Raw genomic sequence first — 25,790 nt, 5'->3', positions numbered from 1 at the left:
CGTGCGTTTATAATCGTCTCTAAAGATGTATGTATGTACATTTGTATGTATGTCATATTTATTTCTTTCACGTCCCTCTAACAAAAATGCAATTTGTTTTGCAATAAACAGTATTTTTCAACTATCACATCTAGTTGATTAGTAGCGTTATATATTCAATTCTTAGCTTAGGTTTTGTTTGGTTTATGGTATTGCATATAAATGTACAAATGTAAAGTCCCATAATATAATATTTCAACGAAGGATAATACGCTGCAACCGAGGAATAAACCAGCAGCTCCACCAATAGATGCTGGATCAGGAATGATAAAATATTAAAAAAAATTGAAATTATGAAGAAAGCAAAGGAATTTATAAGCTTTTTAAACGTACTTAGGAAGTCTCCAAAAGTGTACCATTCCTTACGTTTAAATTTGTTTTTCGAAAAACTGATTGTCATTTTGAAACTTGTGGTGTTCAAGGGAAATACGTTTTTGCTGGAATTATTAAATATGTTTATAATTGTTAAGTTGGGTATAATACTTATTCTTAAGATTATTGATATTTTTTTGATAATTACAATCTCGTTATTTTAATTTCCTCCGATAAATAGGAGACTTGGTTGCAATTAACGAGGCAATTACAAGAAGATGTTTTAACATTAAGTAATTCCGATCGCTGTATTCTTCCGATACAACGCAATTGTGCAGCATTACAGATAGGAACATCAGCTAAGAAAATAAATAGATACGTATAAGAAGAAAATATCTAAGATCTCTCTTCGACAAATAAATCATGAAAAATGATAAAAATCTTTACATATACGTCTTAAAAAATGAGGATAACAGCCGCATTTTTTTCTAATTATACGGGATCTACATTCGGTCATACACATTTGGTATGTATATATTGGCCACAATTCCAATCCATTGTCCGAAGGGAATCCGCATTTTCTTCGATGTATTGGAAGTTTATATATACTTTTTGTACTGTCTGCTTGCAGGATTCGAAGAACAACCGTTTGTATTTCAAGAATTTGTAAATGATGTCTAGTTTTTGCGAATTCATAGTTGTACGAATCCATTGGATCAAGTATGCTAAGCTATATGTTCAAAAAATGAAGATACTCTTATATTAATGATCATGATGTTTCATTAGCTATTAATCAAATAGTTCTAAAAATTATCACCGTTACTTCAGCATCAGTTGTCACTAATTCTATTTTTCCATGATCTTCATTGTAAGTATATGATGGTATATAATTAGAATCATTCATGTCTTTATTATCCATTTCAAAATCTTGAGGATCTGGAGGATATTTAGGTAGAGGTATTACGGTCCAATTGTTAGATAACAAATCTCTAATCAAATAGTAATAATAAAAAGTATGAATTTTTAAAAATATTTGACTAAGTATCTTGATTTTATAGTCAGTGCTCTGATGCTTACTGCAAACTGGCATATTGAAGAACTAAGTTCCCTATAGAAAGACATATACCATTTTCTGTAGCGATCCATATTCCTTTATCAATAAAAGTTGTTTCATAAAAAAATTCCTTCTTCAAATCTGACAAAATTCTAAGCCATAGTCCTGGCGGTGCATCATCGTAATCAGGTGTGTCGATCATAGTTTCATAAGTAGCATTAGATAAAAAATGAAAGAACGCTCGAGCCTTTGGTGTGTCTTCGATGCCATAACTGGAATAATCATAATTTGACGATTTAATCTCCAAACGAATTACTGTATTTTATGATTATATACATATAAAGATATTTTAATATTATAAACACTAATGGACATAAACTTTACCGTTTAAAAGTTTCAGGGAAGCTCGAATCCTGGATTACATTTAGCGGGCATATAATAAACGACGGTTTAGCAAGCCTGAAGAGTTTATACTCATGATTCCAGTATATTGAGATAGCATCGTATTGGTATCGGTACCAAGAAATTATGGAAACAAAAATTAAACTTGCAAGAGCAGTTAATATAAATATGGCTACAAGGAACCTTTTGAAAATTTTAAATTGACAATTAAATGATGTTCATTTCTTATTGATAACAAAAGGATAATTGTTTTTAATACCTTTCTAACGGATGTCTGTGACGTGCTACCAGATGATTAAATCCATGAATACTTGAGTTGTTAGCAAATTCAACGAAGTACTGACCCATTAATGATTTTGTAGTCATTACATCCGTGCCGACATGCGTAGCTGATTCTTCTGGGACAGACCGAACATTTTTAAACATCAATCTTGTACGTTTTTGAAAATCCGGCATAATTTCATGCATATAAGAGAACTTCTCTTTGATATTTTCCTCTTCGTTCCCGACCATGTCGAATCAAAGTTTATAACAGATTGAATTAATAAGTCTCAATCTTGTGATAAATTATGGATAGATCAGATAAAAAGCGTTAACTAAATAATTCACATGGTACTATGTAATATGAATCGTATTTACGGATCGATGAGGACTTTGTAGAATTTTCTCTAGTAGAATTATACTTTTATCAATAAATTTATCATACTTGTAGACTTGTATACACTTGAACATGTATTGTTTTATAGTATATATTATATAATAATATGTATTTTTTAAACATATCATGGCATAATTTTTTTATATTTTTGTGACTATGATTTTTTCAAGTATAATTTTGAGATAAAGCATATTCATTTAGGAATAGAATGAATACGATTTGTCCATTTTCTATTTTGATACTATATGTATATTATTAATAACTAAAATTTGTATATATAATATTTATATATATATATATATATATTTTTTTTTTATTTATAAAATTTGTATATATAATATTTATATATATATTTTTTTATTTATAAATTATAAGCTTTTTGTTTTGTAATTATATTTTTTTACGTCTTTATCGTAATTCATTTTTTTAACATAAAATAAAAACTTCTGGGTATCTATATAAAAGTTCTTTAATGATTTGTAGTATATCTGTTGTAATGATTCACGGTGTTTCGTTGATATAATTATTCTATAGACACGTTGTAAATTACTGATCAATTACTCTGTTTTAATTAAAAAAACAACGGAGCAACAAATTTTGTTACGCATACACATGCGCTCAAGCTTTGTGGTTTTCGTTCATTTTGACATTTACGGTTTTTTACGTCTTGTTTTCTTATATCTTATCCTCTTTGTTTTGTTCCCTTCGGATCTTGCTTCAGACATTAATCTTAAATCCGTCGAGATTTTAATTTTCGATAATTTGTTTATGTCCGAGGGAAAAATGAAAGATTGATATTACATCTGTAATATCAAAAGGGTATTAACGAAATAAGCCTATTATGAATACGGATTCAAAATTCCATTTGGTGAAGTTCCGGTGTATCCGGTATATTATTAAAAAAAGTGGAAAAAAAAATGGTGAGTTCCTAATTTTACATTTTTATTATCGCTGGAAGATTGAATGTTTAAGGGATCTCGTTTTTAAATAATTTACATCCTCATAGTTATGTAAAATTAAAGTAACATTATTTAAATAAAAAAAAATCCTATTCCAAATGTCAGAATAATTTAGTGTATGTTAATACTAATTAATTCTTTGTATATATCGGGTATCTCATTTTAAATGATATGACGGAATATCTCCGATCTTATCGGTTTTATTAACAAATGTTTAAGTCGCTAGGTTTTAAGGGAGAAATGTCATAGGGCTTTATTTCATAAAGGGCACTGTTGTTAAAATAAGGAAGTCATAACAATCTTTTTAAATGGAAATCAATATTTTAAACCGGATAAAAGTTGTAAAGAGTATCAATACGAATTCGTATAGCACATTTTTTCATTCGTTGTTACGTCTTGAAGTTTGATAAACTTCGCAAATAATGCGTTCAATTTTCCTGTAAATATCTGATAACCAATGAATTCATTAATTAATTTCTTTTCTTGTTTTTTTATTTATTTATTTTTATTTATATATTTTGGAAGTTGTATTCATTTCTTATTTAATTTCTGTTATTTGAATCGTTGGATATTTTATAATATTAGCGTACACGCAGATCGAAAAAAAGGTTGAATTATTAATTCAACATATGTTTGAAAACATTTTTCCCTCATGAATGCATAATTTGACCTTGCGTCGAAAATGTCGAACAGTTGATAATAAAACATTGCGAGAAATATTTTAGCAAGCATTTCATCATGTTTTCACTCATAGTTTACGTAATTATGTTAATACAATATTTCTAATTGCTCCTCAGAGATAAAAATTTGACGAAGTTAGATCAGGAGATCTATGGAGACCATACAGCTCTTTTAATCCAAACTTGGTAACGGTTATGATTATAGACATCATTCATAAAATTGGGTAACTCAGTTTGTAAAAAATCCAAATAAATGATACCATTGAGATAATCGTCGTATAAAAAAATATGACCGTTAAAAAATCATAAACATACAATACTGTTGTGATTAGGCTCGTTAAACTTTAAAGCATTACAACTTGATGAAATATCAATGAAAAGATATGGTTTAGGTACTCATTGGATTCGTATTAATATTCTTTACAACTTTTGTTGGGTTTAAAATATCGATTTACAGTTGAAAAAATTGCTGTGACTTCTTTATCTCGACAACAGTGCCCCCTATGAAATGTCTGCAATAAATATTGTTTTCTTCTCAATATTTCGTTACTTTTATTTGAAACATTTGTTAGTAAAAGCAATGAAATCGAAGATATTCGGTTATATCATTTAAAATGAGACATCTGGCTTAAATCCATTTATTTAGGACAACAACGAAGAAGATGTTCGTCATTTTAAAGAGATATACAAAAGAAAACCTTGCTTTACAAAATCGATCGCTCATTATCATGCTTATCCGAATTATGCTTCCGGCGATCCTTACTCACGATGCGAACATTCAATGAACCACAACGTCAACCAGATGAATTCTTATGGTCGTAAAAAGAAATCTAAAATGCATCGTTGTCCTTCCTGTCATTGTCAGTTAAATTTTAAAAGAACATCATCCAAAAAGAGGTATCTAGATCGAGTAGATTAATGATTAACTTTTTTCATAATTTTAAGTCGTTCGATTGAAGAAAAATCATTTTTCTTTTTGTCGTTTTTTTTTGAAGTTTTCAATGCATCTTCGTATTTTTAAGGGACATTGATAACATCGAGGCAATTTTTAAGAAAACTGAGCATATATTTGACAATGCATTGACAAACGGTGGTGTAAAGAAATCGTATAGCATTCCTCTCTCACCAAAATTAGATCCCCGTTGTCATCGTACTCATTATTCCAAGAAAACATCGAATAATTATCATCGACAAAAGGAGCATAGGAACGAAGAAGAGGATGAAAAGTTCACGACGATAATTGATGATATCATTAATAAAGGCGTCGAAAATGAATGTTATAACAAGTATCCGAACCTTCCGCTAATTAATATGTCGAAGGATTGTCATTGTAAGAACAATCAGGTCCTAATAACTGGTCTAATTTTCAGCGCGATAATTTAAAAAACCACTTGTTAATGCAAAATTTCAATTTCGATTTTTTCTTTTATCAGTTTTTACAAGACATACAAGATTATTCTGAACTGGACAGTAATTTTTTTGATAAATGTTGTGAAAAATATCATCGATCAAAGAGATGTGATAGTTCCATGGGAGAATTTGAATCGAATTTGAAGAAAAAAGAAAGCGACCTAGAATATAGGCAGTATTTGAAACAACAGTATCATGAGCTTGATCAGTTGAAGTACACTTCTCATATATGTGAGAAATTGAAGAATATCGATGATCAGCAGTGCAAAGAAGATGATTTATCGAACGTCGAACAAACAGAGAGAAAGAAAAAATCGAACTTTCCCGAGGATGAGACGAGAAGAAAGAAGAAGGAACATCATTTCAATAACGAATTGCAATGTATTGATGCAAAGTCTTCTAAGGGGCCCCAAGTTTCGATGAGTAATAATAAGAATGTGCCAGAGCAGGTATGTTTTTTTTCTAATTACTTTCAGTAAATTCGAATAAAGTAAATGAACTCGATGATTGAGATAATGAATTTTAATGTACTCTTTAACGAATATTATAAATAATTAATAATTAATAATTAATAATTAATAATTAATAAGTAAGTTAACGAATTGCATGATAGAACACGATACTTGTGAGTAAAAAGATATTTTAATTAAAGGATTAAAATAGAAATATAATAAATTGTATATATTTGGTAAAATTTAATAATTCTATGACAGAGAAACGATAAAACTGTTCAACAAATAGAAGTTAGCACTAGCTATCATAGCATAAATGGAGAAACGGATGGTGACGTCGATGATTTTTTGGAGGATGAAAAATTATGTAGAGAATTGAAGAATATTTCTTACTTGAAACCCTGTCGTATATCAACTACTGTCAAAAATAAGAAAGTTACGAAATCGTTCGAGGGAACGACTTGTGACGGAAAAGAAATTAACGAGAAAATCGAGAATTCTGACGTTGTTGAGAAAAGTGATCAGCTTGAGGAGGATCTCGATCTTCACGCCAGTAAGAGTCATATTCTGAATTTGATCGACAAAGCTTTGAGCAAAGAATTTGGTCCTTTGGACGTGAAAAAGGTATTTGAAATTAAAATAGAAAAGGAAATGTTCTTATTTCTTTTTTTTATAAAACTTGGATGAGTTCTTTTATTCTATATTTTCTCATTATTTTTTCTTCTAATTAAAAATAAAATATACAAATGAAGATTAACCCTCTATAACGTCATATAACATTCAAATCACGCTCTCGTATATTTGTATTTTTTAAATCTTATTTCGTTTTTTCGTCACAAAATTAATTTAATGTTATTTATGTTATTTTATATTCGAAAATTAGTATTTATTAAGTATAAGTTATACTTCCTATTGTATAGTTATAACTTTTACATTATATAATTTTTGTTTAAATACATAACAAGATTAAAAAAAAAAATAAGAACAATTAGATTATAGTCAATATTGCCGTTTTGCAAAAATATTAAGTTTCATTAGAAGTAGTATATTTTAATCGATAAGTATCCCCATCTATCTAATTTATTGTTATCTTTTTGTTATTTGTTATTTCCTCGATAGAGAGATCCGGTTAAGGAAGAAATAACACGGCAAGAGCTGTGCATTGAGATAAGTCGTGCACTTCAAAGCGATAATTATGATTCATTGGCGCAGATGTTGTTGAGCAATCGTGGTACGCCAGATTACGTAAGGCACCTGAAAATCTTACGTTGGGAATATCTAAATCATATTCAAGATAAGCTGAGAAAGTTATATGATCTCGAGAAGATTCTCGACGATTGTTCATCGCCGAGGAACTCCTTGTTGACCTTGCAATCGCATACAAATACCACTGATCAATATAAGCACGCTCGAACGTAAATCTCACGCAAGAGAAGAAAGAAATCAAAGAAGTCAGCAAGAGAAGAGAGAATTCAAAACAAATTGATCTTATCCAAAAGGGAGAGCGATAAAGAAATAAAAAATAATAATAATAATAAAATAAAAAGAAAAATAAATAAAAATAGAAAATCATCCTCGAATTTATCTTGTTCGTTAAATAAAAATAAAGTAGTCGAAATAATTTTCTTCGTCTACGTAATTCTCTTTTATACATTATGTTTAATAGGTAGCAATAGCTTTATTGTTTAAACATCTTAAATACATCAGAGTACATAATTACTATACTTTATTATTTCCTTTTTTTTGTTGGTTTCATATTCATCTACTAAATTCTTCGTTATCCGATTTTCTAATTATGTTATGAATAATATTAAATCGCATCTTTTTCGATATAATAATATATATATAGATTTTGCAATGAATGATGATGCACGTGAGTTTTGTGATGAGGAGGCTCTCTGTCATCGCAGCTACGCATGTATATTTAATATACATACATATATTTTATTGTATGTGCCTGTATGTATATGTATAATTATATATTTGTTTGTTCTTATTTTTTTCCTTTTTTTTCTTTATTTATTTGCGACAATAGTAGAACAATTAATTTTACGTAGGCCGCGAATAATACAAAATCTACCCTTAATGTAGATTGATAAATTGATCTTCGTCGAACTCTCTACGTTTTCTATTTCGCGTTAATCGTTCGTTCTTTCTTTTTTCTTCTTCTATTACTTTTTATACAACGATCGTATAATGTGAGAAAGTTGAAACAAGATTGAGAAATAGTTTCAACGATCGATTCCTAGGCAATCGGTAAGCATATGGGATCTCAAGAACGGGGATGAATTTAAGCAAAAACTTTTAACAGGTATTTATGTGTGTTTATATGTATATATACATACGTATATTGACTTCGATTGCACGCTAATTGTAATAAGGACACAAACGAATTGATCAATGTTTCTCGTCTAAAAACGATTTAATATATAAAACCACTAGTAGGTTGATCATGTCGTACGATCTTCTCACATTCTGTCTCTCTCTTGATTAATTCTACCTGTCGACATAGAAGATCTTTTAAAGAAGAAAAATTAAAGGAGAGGCCGACAGCAAGGGGTTCACGGGATTACCTAAATACCCGTGAATAATTTTTAAAATGGTTTTACAAAACATTTACATATATATATATATATATATATATAAGATTAATCAATGTTGTTCTTTTTAAAAAATCTTTAAAATTTTATGCTAAAATCTTTAAGTTGGGTTGATTATTACTGAATTAATATTATTAATTAATTGGTATTATTAATGTAATTAAATATTGAATGGATGCTTTGTTTTTTATTTATTAAATTTTAATTTAAGCAATATTTGTACTGCTACTGGTTGTTAAGAATATAAAAAATCAAGTGTTCTTTGTCATAAATCAGCTATTTGCACTTTTTAGTAAATAAGCTGCCGACCTATGGGCTAAAGAGTAACGAAATTGATTGAAAAGACTTTACCGAACTTCTATAATTCCCATGTCATCTCGTGTCCTTTTATCAAAATTAGAAATTTCGAGTGGGCGCTATTTTTTGAAACACGAGTCAAACTACTACATCATCAGAATCGATGTATGTTCGTTGTGATCGAACGATTCTCTTCCTTTTAATTTTCTCTCCTCTTGCTGCGTCTACTATAATTACTACGAATACTATTTACTATCGCTACAACTATTAACAATAATGATAATGATCGTAATAATTATTTATTGACTTTTTAAACGCTTACCGATTTCCATGGAAATCGATCGATAAACGATCGAGAGGAATTATCTGCACATTTATACGTGTATATATATATATAACGATTTTTTTGAATATATATATATATTTATATTTATCTCTATATATGTATATATATTTTTGTATATACATATACATATATACAGAAAAAAGGTCTGAATACGATCGACTTAAAAGCTTAATAATTTTTTTCTCATTTTTTCTCTTCGTTGATGCCCGATACGTAACGACGATTGCGAAACGATGTGGCTCTCGATGAGCTTTCTTTCCTTTCGTTTTTTCTTTTCTTTCTCTTCTCACAATCTGTGATTCGTTGATTCATATGCTCTACGAAACACATCGAGAGACTAACTGGTCCGCGTATAATATTTTAAATACCTAACAAATGAGCGCCTTGACTTTCGAGCGGCGCTTCCCTAAAACATCGGAAGCATTGCGGTGAGACGTCCGTCCAATTTTTCGGAAATATCAATTTCTTTCGTTTCTTCCTTTTTATTTCCCTTATCGAAATCTCACAATGTTGAACTAGAAGGGAAGATTGTCTCTCGACTAACACACGGAGGAAGGCTTAATGTTTTACCTGAGATTGGAGATGAGGGAGAGAGAGAGAGAGAGAGAGAGAGAGAGAGAGAGAGAGAGAGAGAGAGAGAGAGAGAGAGAGAGAGAGAGAGAGAGAGAGAGAGAGAGAGAGAGAGAGAGAAAGAGAGAGAGAGAGAGAGAAAGAGAGAGAGAGAGAGAGAGAGAGAAAGAGAGAGAGAGAGAGAGAGAGAGAGAGAGAAATGCAGATAGATTACTTTTGAAAATCTAATTGACACGGATGGATGCATTTTTAGTTTTTTTTTTCTTTTCTTTTCCGACATGATCGAACGTCTCCACGCAGTATACATATCATTCATGTATATATATATATATATATATATATATATATATATATATATATATATATATATATGTATGTATACATATAATATATGTATATATATATATGTATGTATACATATAACATTTGTTATAATACACACTCGTCTAAAACACTAATAATAACGAATAAAAGTGGCGAACAAACACGTCGAATGTTTATAATATTAATGGTGTTAATAATTATAAGAAGAAGAATAAGAATAGAATAATAATCATAATAATTAATATAGTTATACGGTCTAAGTCCTTTCTTTCTCATAAAACTTTAATTTTACGTGTTATGTATATATGTATATATGTGTGTGTTTGTGTGTACGCGCGTGTGTATGTGTGTGTGCGTGCGTGCGTGTGTGTATATATATAATAAATTCTAAAGCGTCTGCGCGATCCTTGCAATCACCTGGATCGCACGGGTTACTGGATTAATTTTCTTTTTTCTATTTTTTTTTCATTTTTATTTTTGCTATTCATTTTTCTTTACTTATATCTCTCTCAATAGTTCAAAATCTTTCGCTTCAAAATAATCGCATTCTTTCTTCTTTTTACTTTTTCATTACAATCACATGCAGGGTCGCATGTCCGTGGGGTTGAACGAATCGATCGTATTATAATAATATTATCACAAAATTTTAAAGAGTATTTCGTTGATAAATTATTTTCCCGTTTTTCTTATTTCTTTTTTTCCTTTTTTTAACTGATAACTTTATTAAGCGACGGAGGCGGAATGTGTCGGAGTTCCTGTTCTTTTATAGTTTGTGTAAATTTGTATACTTTAATTCTTTTTGGCTCGGTTTATTATTATTAGTATTATTTCCTTTTTTTAAAGACGCGTTTACTTTCTTTCGGAAAGGACTCTGCCACCCTGCGCGTTGAAATCGAAAGATCAAAGGATCCCGAAAACGGAGCCATGTCGATTATCTCACGAGATTCTAAATTTTTTTTCTTTTTTTTAATTTTTTCTTTAATTTTTTTCTATCAACAATAACAATGTTCGAAATCGAGAACACATCGGGTCCGTCCGAATTTGGTATCTCAAGGAACGCGCAGGTCTTTTTTCCTCTTCCTTTCTTTCTTTCTTATTTTATTTTTCTCTTTTCTCTTTTTTCCCTTTTAGGAGACTTGTAGATACTTTCATCGGATAAGGCTGCGTTAATTATTGTCTTTTTTTATCGTTTATACTTTCGCGCTCGTATTTCCCCTTTTTTCCCTTCTATCGCGATCGTCGAAATATATTTATTCTATATAATTTTTTATTTGTTTATTTTGTTTTTTTTTTTCATTATTCACTATCTTTCAATGGCAATTCCATAAAGCATCTTCGATTAGGAAAGATTTGACGAAAATTCGATCTGCCCGGTAGAAATTGTCCTATTAAATATAAGAAAAAAAGAAAAAAAATAATGGAAAGAACAACAGAAGAAAAAAAATGCTCGCAAATTATAACGATTTATATCACGCGCTCGCATTAACAAGATATTTCCTTTGATCTCGCGAATGTTTACCTTTCGTTGTCAAATGTTAAATACAGGATATCTTAAGTTTTTCAGAACAACGGACGGACGAGCGATTAATGAAATTAGTGTTAATAAATTAGTGTTAACGTCGATGATAATTCATCGATGTTGACTCGATGAAATTAGGGAAAACCGAACGATAATGTAAATAAATGATGAACACAGGAACGCGACAAAAACACTCGCATCCGTCGTCTCGTAAAACGATTAAAATCATCGAAGATAATGAGACATTTGTTGTTCACGAAAAAACCCAAATTTTCTCGGAATATGGTTTGAAAAATGTTATCTTCTTCGATGGTGCGTTCCTTTCGATGAAAACTTGATTACGATAAGTATAATATAATAATAATTATAACTATAATAGAATCTGACAATAAAAGTATAATAATTCTTATGAGTATCTAAGATAATTCTATATGGCTGACACGAGGATTCTTAAGTAAATAAATTAAAAAATAATTATTAACATTTATTTCATAATACGTGTAACTTGTACGTACACGAATCAATCAATCGTTTCGAGAAGGATTTCTTTCTTTTCAAGTGCCGGTATAGATCCTTTATGGCATCGTCGTTGTGCTCGTTAGAAAAAAACGATGCAAATCATACGATCGATTCGTCGTCCGACCATCTGCCGTTGTTTTTTTATGCTTGTCGAATAACAAGTGCGTCTTAATACTGATAATTGTATTGTCTTCTCGGTTCAACCCGACGCCAAAAAAGCGACGAGGAAAATTCGAGTGATTATTGGCTTTAGGCCAATATATTCGATGTCGTCGAATTTAGATTTAATATTCAAATGGAAGCTATCGGCTGTATGATGATCGCTCGATTACAAAATTTATTTCGAGAAGATCGTTCTCGATCGATCGATCGATCGTTGGAAGAAATTCTCCCGATTCTGAAGGGAGCTATACGAGTCACGAGCTGTACAAACGATTAGTGTCAGCAATATACTATTTCGAGATATTTTTATAATGTATAATGTATGTAGCACCAAAAAAACTCTATCTTTCATGCGGGGCTCGGTAATACAGCGTGTCTTCGTCTTCTACTACTTTCATGCTTTCGTACTATCTTGAACGCTTAGTAGTTGAAAAAAAAGTAGATGTAAACGACATTATTGATTAATTCTCTTATTTCTCTCTATTTCTTCTTTTCGATGTCGTTGAGTTTTTCTTTTTTTTGTTTTGTTTTAATATTCCTTTTTTCTTGCTCCTCTCTTCGATTAGCTTTGCCCTTGCCTAAAAAGTTAATCGATCGCAAGTGGCTATTTCGAAGGATTATCGCGCATCAATTCCAGGGCAAGTTTCAATGGTGTGTCTCCTTCCACTTCGTAGCTATATTTGTTCTTCTTTGTCTCTTCTGTTTTCCCTAAAATATATCAAGATGAGTCTTGGATGGTCTTTTTCATAAAAACTTTTTATCAACGATGTCCTTACATTTAAAAGAAGCTTGGGCATACTGGTGGATTCATCTCTCCGAAGACGTTGAGTTCGTAGAGTGATGCGAAGATAATGAATATTAAGTACCATGCCATCAGTACTACACCGTATCGTCGATCCAACTTCCATCCGTTCATATGTGTCGCAACTACCAAAAATATTACCGTCGAGAGTAGCGAGACAGTTGAATATGTTAGGCCTTTGAAAAAGAAAGAAAGAATATAATTAAAAACGATTGATCGATAAGTTCAATTTGTAGGATTTGTAGGAAACAAATCAGTACCCCTGCTAGTAACATTGACATGAGAACCCGGCTGTATCATCGCTGTTTGTATGAACCATGGTAAACCCAAACATACAAGAATATCGAAGACATTGCTACCAACAGCATTGCTCACAGCCATGTCACCAAGACCTTCTTTTATCACAGCTAAAGAAGAAAGAGCATCTGGTACGCTAACTCCAGCTGCGACGAAAGTCAGACCCATCACAGTGTCAGGAATACCAAGTGTACTACCTGTAAGTAAATTTTTCTTGTTTGTTTTCTATCAAGGAAAAATAAGATCAAAGATTGATCGAAAATGAAATTACCTATAATAGTGATCATCCAGACCATGATGTAGCTGTAGAAACTTATCCACACCATGGACACGCAAAAGGTGAAAGGATACCAACTTCGAAACCTTTCTTGCCTACAATCTGGCATAGTGGCTCGACACATGAAATGAATAGGATACACGAGACCCCATGTGAAAATATTCCATTTATTTCCATCTGTAGGCATTACGAGTGGCGACACTTCGTTTGGATCAGGTTCTTTTGCTTTGTAATATTGGGGTGTTGGTTTTGGAATTGATGGTTGTTCACAGGTTTCTTGAATACCATTTCCTGAAAAATAACATATTACTTAAGAAAAATACTTTTGGATTCTTAGAAAAAGTATTTGACATAAAGATATTTCACCTTCCTGATTCTTTATTTGCGCAGCCTGTTCGATAACAGGTGAATTAGGCCCCGTGTAAGATAATCGATCTTCTTGCAAGGATCTATAACTAACCAAAGCACTTTCTTCAGCTGGCTCGTCGTCCTTGGGTAAAAATGGAATATTGTACGACTTCGCCCATTGCTCAAGTCTCTCGTTAAACGAGAGAGCTACGCAATATACCGCATACATGACCAACATGAAGAGTGACTCCATCCTAAAGTAAAAAAAAAAAGTGCATTCAAGAAGTATGAAAAGTTATGTAATCATATATGAAGCATATAAGGTAATAGAATACGTTCGTGGGTAATGAAAAGAAAAAATACTCACCAAGATATGGTTTCATTGTAGATTGTACCGAGCATCACCAGAATAGAGACAGCATAGAAGAAACAATCTCGTACAAGAGGCCACCAGTTCAATTTGGAAACAGTTGTTGTACAGAGACCGCATACGGATATAACGAACATTATATTGAAAACAGCGCTACCGATGACTCCACTAACCTAAAACAATAATTAATGCAAATGTAGGGTATACCTAAATATAATATAGATAAGTTAAATTTGATTTATATAGTTCTTGCGTTAGAAATAGTTGGCTTTCAATAAGTACATTTTATATGTATGTTGAGAAATGATAAACAAGTTGAATCAATCGTGAAAACTGATACATTGCATGGTTAGCGAACTATAAATATATGTCAGACAATCGTACTTACTCCAATGTCATCCTTGGCGAAGAAAACTCCAATGACGACCGTGGCCAATTCTGGTGCTGAAGATCCAGCAGCCATGAAAGTTGCTCCTGCTACGTCTGGCGATAATCTTAACTCTGAAAGAAGTTTAAACTTTCTTCTTGAGCTACGTAGCACCGTGACAAAATCATTGAAAGTATCAATCGGTATAATATAAAAGATTCATCATTCCTTTGTGAATAAAGTTCACGAGTTTATATATATACACTCTTACACACGCATATACACACATACCTTCGCAAATTCTGTCAAGACTAGAAACGAAATAATCATCACAGACGATTGCCAAGCCAAGAAACGTGTAGACGGCAACAAGAACGTGTATGATAAGTCCGCCATGTTTTCTTGCTTCAGGGCCCATCAAAGGACGTGGGAACTGTTCGATAGCAGGTGGTGAACAGTTTTCTCTTCTTGGTCTCCATGTAGGATGAACGTATTCAGCAGTCGTTGTTCGTATCGTGGGAATAGTCTATAAAATGATTGTCAATTAATGATCATGATTATTAACAATGTTGATTATCAGAGGAATCAGGAGTAACGAACATTCGACTTTCTCGATAAATTTAGAAGATTCAAAACTTACAGCGGTAGTGATAGGAATTGTTTTGGTTGCAGCTGTAGCTGCACCGGCTGCTACACCTGCTGCTGCAACGGGCGCCTTCATTGGTTTTTCTGTTTCTTTTTCTTTAGATTCTTCCTTTGTTTGTTCACGAATCCTCGATTTTGCATTCGTTTTTTCATTATTCTTCTCACTCTTATTTCTCTCCTTTGTAGGATTCTTCAATTCCTTCGTATTTTTCGATGGATGTTCACCGGAAATTGATGCTGGTATCGAAGTTTGCATTATCGAGGACGTTAATTCGAATTCGGTCGATGTTGGATAGTAAGAGGATACAGTCGATTCCAACGTCGAACTTTCTTCGTACTCCGTTGAGGCCGGATACGAGGGTGAGTATGTGATTGGTAACTTCGAGGAGGCCACAAATTGCACGAGAACATAGACAAGAAAAAATGCCAATCGCAAGGGCCATTTTCTTCGATGTATTGAGGCACGACCATACCGATACCTCATTTTCTGGAAATTAAAAACAAAGTCAATAAATACATACTTTTTAAGTTACGAGTGCATTTAACGATATTTTTTCGATAATTTACTTTTTTCTTTTAATTAAATTAACAAACTATTGAAGGTCAGAATGAATTTGTTTTCTTTTTTTTTTTAAAAAAAAAAGGTAAAAAAGAAATCTTTCTTCGGTATCCTTTCATATTTTCTTCAAATATTCTCTGGGATTTTATGTTACAATTTAATGAATCCTTGATCAAAATTATTCTCTTGCGGTTGTTCCTATTCCTACCTGAAATTATCGAATCATATCAATACATTTTCCAACCACTGTATACACAATATCACAACCACGTATAGGTGTATAAAAGATGATATGATATGCACGTATCTTTGATCATCGAGTGTAGATTCCTATTTTATCTCTTTCGCAATTACTTTTTCCTATTTGGCTTACGTATATCCTATTTTCGAGTTGCCTTAAGAAAGAGAGAGAGAGAAAGAGAGAGAGAGAGAGAGAGAGAGAGAGAGAGAGAGAGAGAGAGAGAGAGAGAGAGAGAAAATAATCCTATTTTCTTCTATAGAAAACGAAGACGATGCGTAGGACGACATTGAACGTTCTATATTAGAAGAGAGTTACGATGAAAAGACAGCGTTCTTGTCTTTCCCTTTTTCTCAATTAACCTTTCTATGTAACGTTATATATTCTTGCTATAAACCCTACCGGCTATTCAGTTGTTGAAATTCATTTTTGTTTATTTCTACGTACAGATTCTCCTAACATTTTTCATTTAATATCAATAGAAGATCAACAATAGAGATAATAAACGTAGATATATAGTAAGAAGAATTGATTTTGACAATCCAAATGCAAATAATCCATAAGAATTGATCAATCAATGATTCAATATTAATTAATTTTCGGCATACATATTTTCATGACTTTTTATTATTTTCATTATTTGTTTTAGAATGCATTCCGCTTAACGCACGTACGATCGACAAATATTCGTCTGTAATAATGTGCAATGTTATTAAATGTAATGCTGTTGAGGCAGATCGATGGTGCGTCGGCATCGCATGCGTAAATTGAGCCTAAGATAAGAGATTCATAATGTAAACATATTGTAAGCAGTTCCTCTTTCGGGATTATTTTTCTAATTGGTGCACTAGGACAGTGTAAAATTTTGATAATAATTTCGATCGTTTCAATTTTTTTTTCTTTTTTTTCGTAGTTATTTCTTTTTACACTATCTTCTTGATTATTAATTTTTATTATTTTTATTATTCTCGATTTATTTTTAATGTCTAATGAAATATATAGCTATATATATATATAGGTGCACGTGCTTTCATTTAAATATATAATTAAGATAAAAGCACAGAAAGTCATACGATGGCCAATATCAATGGAAGCTATAACTCGTGCCGCAAGTAATATGTATCTTTATGAATGGAAAACATAAAAATAGAATGTTATGACGTAAGTTGTCATAAGTTATTTCTTCAATGATGTAAATACAAGCTGCTATAATATAAACTATTTGTCTTATTAAGAATAATTAAATAATTAAATAATTAAATAATTAAAACGAACGCATTTAAAATTTAAATTGAAAAATGTAAAATAATGTATTGTATCTTATTCTTTTGTTAATAATAAATCAGAAAAATTTTTTTGTTATATTTTAAATGACATTTTAACGATAAACAATTTACGAACGATACGTTTCTTTAAAAACATAATTTCGAAACGGCATGTGTGCGAAAAAAGGAGAGAGAGAGAGAGAGAGAGAGAGAGAGAGAGAGAGAGAGAGAGAGAGAGAGAGAGAGAGAAAGAACAAGCGCGCGCGCACGGTTGTCCGAAAAGGGTTTGAATCAATAATAAAAACAGATAAAATAAATTCTCATCGAGAAATATTCCATCGCGAGTTGTAGAAAATTCATACGAACGTTTCTGTATTACTAACTTACAATAACAACCAATCAATCAATCGATTAACGTTTACATTCTCGTTGATAATCACGTGGTATATGGACTGACCAATCGTGAGTCAAGAATCATTCATGGGGTTAAAATCAAATCGGTAAACTTCCTCCCGATCGATCGTACTCGCGCGCAAGCGAACACAATGATGGTTATTAATATCGAAGAATATCGATATATCTTCGGATATCATCTCCCGTCAATTACCTCAAATTTTTTTTTTAATAAAATCACGAACGAAATTTCGAGATTGAAAAACGAAGAGGGAGTATGTAAAAGGAAAACACTTGACGAGGTTCTTTTCCTTTTTTGTTTCTATCTTTCTTTTTTCTTTTTAGTCTTTTTTTTACGTCACAGCTAGGGTGAGAAAGAGAATGAGAGCAAAAAAAACGGATAGATTGTAAAGAGAGCGAAAGAGAGAGAAATAGAAAGAGAGAGAGAGAGAGAGAGAGAGAAAGAGAGAGAAGAGGAGGAACGTGGTGGTCCGTCGTCCAAGTGGCTTGCCAGTGAAAGTGACCCATATTTGTCGTTTCTTCGGCGGATCGTTAAGCGCGATGCGTTCACCCTTTTTTCTGGTTTTAAACAGTCTATTTCTTTGTCAATCCCGAGAAAATCTTTAAATTAAGACAGAAGAACAAAGACAGAGAAAGAGAAAGAAAGAGAGAGAAAGAGAGAGAAAAAGAAAGAGAAAAAAAGAAAGAGAGAGAAAAAGAAAGAGAGAGAGAGAGAGAGACAGATAGAGATAGAGAGGGAGAGAAAAAGAGAGAGAGAGAGAAAGAGAGAGAGAGAGAGAGAGAGAGAGTGTAAGAGAAAGAAAAAAGGAAGAAGAAAAAGAAAAAAAAAGAAAAGAATCATTATAAGAAACGAATGTGATAGCTTACCTCATTTTCGTTTGCGACGTCACACATGTTGTCAATCGTCTATGTTAGAGAATGTCGTAGTTATCGTCCTCCTCCTCTCAATCCTCGTCGTCCTTGTCAATATCGCGATATTCGGTAGTATTGCGAGACGATTGCACACCGTTAGCTCGCACACGGCCGGCCCGCGTGAGGGCGAGGGCGAGGGCAAGAGAGAGAGAGAGGAGGCCGGTTAGGAAACGAGAATTAGGGGTGGGTTCCTCCTCGAGCGAACTCTACCGTGTCACTCTCGAGTGGATACGACAGAGAATTCTCGTAGGAGGCGGAGGTGGAGGAGAAAGAGGAGGATTAGAAGAGGGAGAAGGAGAGGGAGAGGGAGAAGACAACAGGAGAGCAAAGAGAAGGGAAAAGGGATGGTGAATAAGGCTATCGAATCTTACCCGTTGTAATGTTCGATATTTTTAGGAATTGGACGATGGACCTTAATATCGCAACTCGTTGTGCCTATTCGAATTATCGATTCGTAGATGAAATATAGTACTTCATGTTACTACTATTACTATTCGGCTTTTCTTCTCTCCCTCTCACTACTCTCTCTCACTCTCTCTCTCTCTGTCTTTTTTTCCTTCTTTCTCTTTGACACCGACCAATCGAAGAATTTTTCCTCTTTTGTTCTTTATTTCCTTCCAAATCTCTTGTTGCGCGCATTTGCTACGGATCAATTGTATTTGAAAATTCAACCCAGTCAGAGAATCGAAGCGATTCGCGAGACACCCACGCGGTCATCCTTTTTGTGACGTCATTCGTCCGACGTAACGCAAGAGAACAATCATCGTTTTTAATCGTTATTTATCGGTCCGTTATCGCATTCTATTTTATCGACGAATATAGTCGCGCTCGCGATTCAATGTATCTAAATAATTTCTATTTCGATGAGATTTTTTGTAAAGCCTTCCTTTTTAGAATAGTTTATTGTTTCTCCATTCGACCGATGAAAAAGTAAAACAACATTAAGTCGTGCGCAAACATTCAACCGTTTCTAACCGCGCGCGCTGCTTTACTGCAGGTGGTGGGTGCAACTTCCCCTTCGTTTGATTGCTTCCCCTTCCACAAAGTTAAATATACAAGGCGCAAAAAATGCAATGCACTCCCTTGCATATGTGATACATAATAAATATATATATAACATATTGCGCATGCGCGAATCGTCGACATGCAATTGGCTGTTATCTTTTTTAACTTTCCACTCATTCACTTTTTGCTATTCGATTAGATTAATATGGGCCGTTCGTTTGCCTATATTTTTTTCGTACTATTATCTTAAAAATGCCATTTTAACGTAATGGATTCCACGTAACAGACAATATTGTTCTTTCGATAAATTATCGTTCATATTAATATTTTATTTTGCAACCATTCTTTGGTTATCATCGTTGGAAATTTATTATTAATATTTATAGCGGTTAAAAGAAATATTTTTAGTTTACTTACATCGCGTCCATCGGTCTACAAGTGTTATAATATAAGTTCTGAAAGCGTTACGAATTTACAATTAATGAAGAGGTTAACGGAACATCTAAAAACGATACGATCAATTGGTTAACTTCATACTGTTTAGTTAAAACTTCATTCAATATGTTGAATTATTTTTTCGATTTTTACTTGTAATTGAAATCTTCGGTTTTATTTCACTTATTACGATTTTATGTTTATTTTAGCTATTTATGTTCACAATGTATACATCTTTTTAAGGAACGAAGAACTTAGCGAAATTCGCATAAATTATTATAAATATGTCTGGTTCTGTTCATTGATTTCTTCCAGATCGTATATTTTTGTTTTACAACATTTATTTACGCTTGTTATCTAGGAGCTTGATGAAATTTTACAGAATATCCACCGCTATTTGGATCTTTCTGCAATTCAAAATTATTTGTGGAAAGACCAAATGGTTTCAATACCATATTACCAAGGTCTTTTAATTTACCCAACATTTCTGCCTTCAGTTTTTCATTTTTTTCATGTATTAAAGGTGGTAACCTCTGAAATAATGTAAAAGTTATAATAAATCATTTTGATGGTAGTCGGAGTGATCAAAATGTATGTAACTTACTCTAACTGCATAATTAGCTTCGGTATGACTAGAATCAAATGTTAAAATCTTTTTATAATCTTCTAAAGCTTCATCTAATTTCTCTGTTTCTTCATATAATTGTGCTCTCCTTACGTAAGCTTTTACATAGCTTGGATTTAATTCAATCGCTTTTGTACAATCCAATATAGCTGATTCTTTCTCAGCCTACAAAGATACATGATAAATTAATTTAATATATACTAAATAAAATAGAAAAAAAAATGAATAAAGAATCCTAACCAAACATTTTATTTTAGCTGCTGCTCTATTAGAATACAAAATAGCTCGTTCTTTACTATACATTAAAGAACATGTTTGTAAACCTTGCGTATACAGAGATATAGCTTTCATATATTCTCCATCTTTAAAAAAAGTATTGCCTTCGTTTTTAAGTTTTTCTGCTTCATCTTTAAAACTCTGTAAACAATAACACATATTGTAATCATTTAAATTAAAAAAATTATTCCAAAAGAAAAAGAAAGTGACTAACTTCTTTCTCTGCTTCACTGAGGTTTTTATCTCTCTCTTCAAGAAATTTTTCATCTATCGAGTCTCCAGCAGCCTTCTTACAATCTGCATTGTCATTCTTTTCGTTATTATCCGGATCATCATTATTAATTATATCTTTCAAAGGTTCCTCTGAAAAATTATTTTTATTTCTTTCACTCGATTGATATTGAATTTCTTTGGCCATTGAAATTTCATCTTCTTTTATACAGGAACTTTCCAGATCTTTCGTGAGTTCCTCTATGATTTCTTCGTTAGTCTTTACGGTTTCACATTTGTTATCCATATTTATATTTCTTATTTTTTTCAAATATGTTGTTTGTTACAAGGTCAATATCGTTATTACGTCTACAATGATTGAAATTATCTGTCAAACGAAATAAAGATTGTTCGTGTTGACGATTTCGTTTAATTCAACATGCTACCGACAGATGATGCACTCTACCACATTAAAGCGTAATACTCATGATTGTGAGAATTAGAGAATTGACTTGACGCACCTAGGGTCGCTTTTATTGCCCTCTGTTGGAGATTACTAAAAATAAAACATAAATATAAAAATAACAAAAGTGCAAATCACCTGTTTTATAATTGATATTTAAACGTATTTTCGATTTCAAAAATATTAATGACGACACGACGGCAGTCTAATACATTGTTGTTGTAAGAACTAATGTATCGACTGAGACAATGTCGCCATGTACAAAATATCTCTAATCAATTACTGATTGATTTATAGGAAGAGGGAGCCACAAAAGAAAGGTAATAAATAAGTTTGAAAGATAATTTTTCATAATTTTACTTCTACATACATTCATAATTATTATATTATCGTATACATTACGTCTACATTCGTAATTATTAGATTATATTAATGGAAGACTCGGATAATGGGAAATATGAATATTTTATATTTTGTATTGATATATTTAGTCTTTATTCTGTAACATATTCTTAATGCATGGCTTATAAACAATAAAACGATATAAAATTAAAGGGTAGAGATCCATTTATATAGAATCATGTCCCGGCCGTGCATCGGACTCGAATTGATTTCTATAGTTTTATATGTAACAGTGTATACGTAATCCATACCGTGTCCCGAATGTCTCCGATTACATTTACTAGCTGTGGACATTTTACTTATTTACTGGTCTCTCTACAGAGGGGTATGACCATAGCATGGACTTGTATAAACGTTTTCTTCTTATATAATCATATCTCATTCGTACATGATAACACTATGATGTCTAATTTCAAATATATATATTATCTGTATATATAAATATTCTGTATATAAAATGATTTGTAGTCGTTAATGAAATGTCATTTTGTTATTTACAAGTTGTCTAAGTTGGCTGTATATTATAGAATAAAAACTAAAGATAAAAAAAATATAAATCATAAAGTATTTATATTTACCATTATCCGAGCATCTCATTATAACAATATGTATAGACCTTATGACTGAAATTGTTTAAAATTATCTTTTTACTTTATTTATCTTATCTATTTTTGAGTTAAATATATTTTAAATATATTTTTATCGTTGCATTTATATGAAAGTTAGCTTTTGCAAGTTCTTTTATCGAAACTATTAATTTTGTAGACGTAATGAAATATCTATTGTTTTGTTTTATTTTAACATTAATCGCAATTAAATTATTTGCATTATCGATTTTACTAGTTGAACTTGTAATCTCGACCTGTCATTACATTTGGGTCTCAAGTTTGGTAAAGGAGTTGCACCGAAGAAGTCATCATTTCACGAGTATCCATACATTAAAGGTGGATGATAATGTGGCGCAAAATTATACACATAAAGTATGTAAAAATATCATTGATGGCATTAATAAAACGAAAAATATGAATTAATGAAATATTAAATCTACCAAAAAGTGAATTAGTAATTTTAATGACGTTAGTGTTGGTTTATCGAAGAAAAATTCAAATATTTCAAGTCAATTATAGTAAAAAAAAAAATAAATAGAAATAACATTGTTGGTTATATATTAATAAAAAGTACCAAAATTTTTTATTTTATTTTACTATAAAAACGGATAAAACTTTTCGATAAATCTGATTATTTTTCATAAAACTATTTTCCAGGATGATGTAATTATTCGATGATGTAATGCACGAATTGATAACGTGATGAGTATTTTCAACAATATGGAGCACCTATAATCTCTTATACACGATGTATTTTGCACATAACATATTGAATTTCATATGTGAAAAGATCATATCTCATCCAACTACTAAAAATACTTTTGAATTGGTAAAAACAATAAAGTTCGACATTATCGTGCAAAATGTGACTCTGGTGAATTATTTTTACGAATTATGAAAGGTACAATTATCCTTTATCGATTAATTTATCGATTAATTATTATTGTTATTATTATTATTATTGTTATTATTAAAATAAAATATATTTTTATAACATTACATATTTTTGAAGTCATATAGATAATTATATTTGTATCTCCCTATTTCGCAATAATTTTTAATTCTATTATAACATATTGTGTATATAATATATTTCTTATCTTGTCTTGTATTGCAATACGCAATATCACTAGAAGTAGAGCGGGAAAAGCGTTATTTTAATTTTGTTTTGATTAGAAAGACTAAATATTGTTTCATAAAATTATTATTAGCAATTTTATTGATAATAAATGTATTAGCAGTAGTAAAGAAGATGAATTTGTATTTGGTCTTTATGAAGATAAAAAAAATGTAGAAGTATACAATCTCCAGAGTACTGATAGATGTTATTAGGTAGAATAATAGGTAGTACTATACAGTAACTATATAGTGAAATTATTCCTCGTGAAAAACGATATTGCATATCTCGATATATATTTATACAAAGAATATATCAGACTGAGAAGTACTTATGGTTCAAAGTTTTCGTTCGCAAAGAGTTAAGTTCGATTTCATTTTTTCACTATAAAATTAATCGTTAGTTCATAATCGAAAATTAATTTACTAAATGTAACTTATTTTTAGCTTATATTATAATTTATATTTAGTATAATATATTTATACTATTAATTTCATATATAAAAAATTATATTTATATATAAATAATTATATATGAAATTAATAGTATAAATGTATTTAATTATATAATTATATTTTTAAACATTGAAAAAAAAAGTAGAGTTATAGAAATTTAAATAATTAAATATCCCGCCGTTTTAAAATAAATTCATTCGACATATTTGATATAAAGAAAAATTGTAGTTTGTAAAAGGTAATCTACCCGTTATCGACTACATTTCTTTTGGTAATGCACCATGATTGAAGGACTATATCGGCGAATTAAGTTATTTTGCATCAGACCGTATGTTCACATGTACATGGAAACACCAGTGACTCTTTGGGATAGGACTCTTAATTTTATTCGTTGAATTTATTAAACGATTTATTTTGTCATTATTATATGTTGTCAATTAATCAAAAATAGAAAAACTATAGCTGGAAAAGAATTACGTCCATTATCGGAATATGAAAAAAATATTAATATTGTCTTCATTAATACGTATCACTCTTTCAAACATGCTATACCATTTCCACCAAACTCTTTTGAAATAGCTGGTATTCATGCACAGATTACTCAACCGATCCGTGACAATGTAATTATAATTCTTATGTTTTAATTACAATGGATTATGATATAAATATTTAATCGGCAGATAATACGTAAATTCTTCGATGATGCGGAAGACGATGCCATTGTTATATCTATGGGAATGAACATGGCATGGAATAATATAAAATTGGATACTGTGAAGATCATAGCGTGCGTTCTTTCAAAATATAAACAACAAATTATTTGAAAGGTGTCAGAGAAGACTGTCGATGTACAGTTGTCGAAAAACATATTGGTTTTGGATTGGATACCGCAAAATGACATTTTAAGTAAATACTTACGTATCGCAGTATTTCGATCGAGTCAAATATCTTCATGGCTTACATATATCTCTTTTGTTAATAGCTCATAAAAATATTAAATTTGTTTGGACGCATGTTGGTCTTTTGAGCCCTCATGAAGCAATTTGGCATGGTCTTCTAATGATTGGAATGTCTATGAATTTTCATGGATCAAAAATCGAATATTAAAATGTTAATAGAAAAGGGAGTGACTATGTATTTGAACTATGAAGAAATTTCAATGGATACTGTGAAACGAACTTTGAAAGAAATTATTTACAATCCTAAGTAATCGATTTGTTTATCGAAAGATTAGAAAAATCCTACTCGACTACAATAGTACTAAAATTATCTAATATCATTTTCTAGATATTCATAAAATATGAAGAAACTATTATGTGAATTTCGCGATCGGCCTGTTCCACCACTCGATTTAGCAGTTTGGTATATGGAATGTATCACTCGATATCCTGGAAAAG

General features: G+C 31.2%; 5 protein-coding genes across 5 annotated transcripts; 2 read left to right on the top strand and 3 right to left on the bottom strand.

Annotated features, from left to right (window-relative positions):
- Positions 1-161: 161 nt before the first annotated feature.
- On the bottom strand, positions 162-2,393 carry LOC118440483 (uncharacterized). The gene is made up of 8 exons (XM_085658170.1): positions 2,067-2,393; positions 1,790-1,990; positions 1,429-1,677; positions 1,169-1,340; positions 799-1,081; positions 560-710; positions 373-476; positions 162-292 (listed from the first exon to the last, which is right to left on the bottom strand). The coding sequence occupies exons 1-8, from the start codon at positions 2,318-2,320 to the stop codon at positions 168-170; spliced, it is 1,539 nt and encodes a 512-aa protein (XP_085514296.1). The 5' UTR covers positions 2,321-2,393; the 3' UTR covers positions 162-167.
- LOC118440504 (uncharacterized) lies at positions 1,205-7,452 on the top strand. Its single transcript, XM_085658169.1, has 7 exons — positions 1,205-1,219; positions 4,751-5,001; positions 5,127-5,448; positions 5,538-5,963; positions 6,228-6,590; positions 7,086-7,381; positions 7,416-7,452. Exons 1-7 carry the CDS (start codon positions 1,208-1,210, stop codon positions 7,450-7,452), a joined length of 1,707 nt encoding a protein of 568 aa, XP_085514295.1. The 5' UTR covers positions 1,205-1,207.
- A 2,774-nt stretch (positions 7,453-10,226) lies between these two features.
- LOC118440318 (putative sodium/potassium/calcium exchanger CG1090) lies at positions 10,227-20,113 on the bottom strand. Its single transcript, XM_035863180.2, has 10 exons — positions 18,753-20,113; positions 15,405-15,896; positions 15,056-15,290; positions 14,786-14,898; positions 14,395-14,570; positions 14,046-14,281; positions 13,674-13,970; positions 13,366-13,599; positions 13,080-13,281; positions 10,227-13,011 (listed from the first exon to the last, which is right to left on the bottom strand). The coding sequence occupies exons 1-9, from the start codon at positions 18,777-18,779 to the stop codon at positions 13,082-13,084; spliced, it is 2,010 nt and encodes a 669-aa protein (XP_035719073.1). The 5' UTR covers positions 18,780-20,113; the 3' UTR covers positions 10,227-13,011; positions 13,080-13,081.
- Positions 20,114-20,257: 144 nt separating this feature from the next.
- Ttc1 (Tetratricopeptide repeat domain 1) lies at positions 20,258-21,831 on the bottom strand. Its single transcript, XM_035863181.2, has 4 exons — positions 21,353-21,831; positions 21,103-21,279; positions 20,842-21,027; positions 20,258-20,770 (listed from the first exon to the last, which is right to left on the bottom strand). Exons 1-4 carry the CDS (start codon positions 21,653-21,655, stop codon positions 20,591-20,593), a joined length of 846 nt encoding a protein of 281 aa, XP_035719074.1. The 5' UTR covers positions 21,656-21,831; the 3' UTR covers positions 20,258-20,590.
- Positions 21,832-24,674: 2,843 nt separating this feature from the next.
- Positions 24,675-25,500, top strand: LOC118440482 (UDP-glucosyltransferase 2-like). The gene is made up of 5 exons (XM_035863577.2): positions 24,675-24,721; positions 24,845-25,013; positions 25,074-25,166; positions 25,221-25,299; positions 25,376-25,500. Exons 1-5 carry the CDS (start codon positions 24,675-24,677, stop codon positions 25,498-25,500), a joined length of 513 nt encoding a protein of 170 aa, XP_035719470.2.
- Positions 25,501-25,790: the final 290 nt, after the last annotated feature.

Source organism: Vespa mandarinia, chromosome 7 (genome assembly GCF_050613455.1).
Source record: "Vespa mandarinia isolate Hongniang chromosome 7, ASM5061345v1, whole genome shotgun sequence".
Classification (NCBI taxonomy): Eukaryota; Metazoa; Arthropoda; class Insecta; order Hymenoptera; family Vespidae; genus Vespa; species Vespa mandarinia.
Note: the sequence above shows the minus strand (reverse complement) of the source record. Positions and strands in the feature narration are given on the sequence as shown.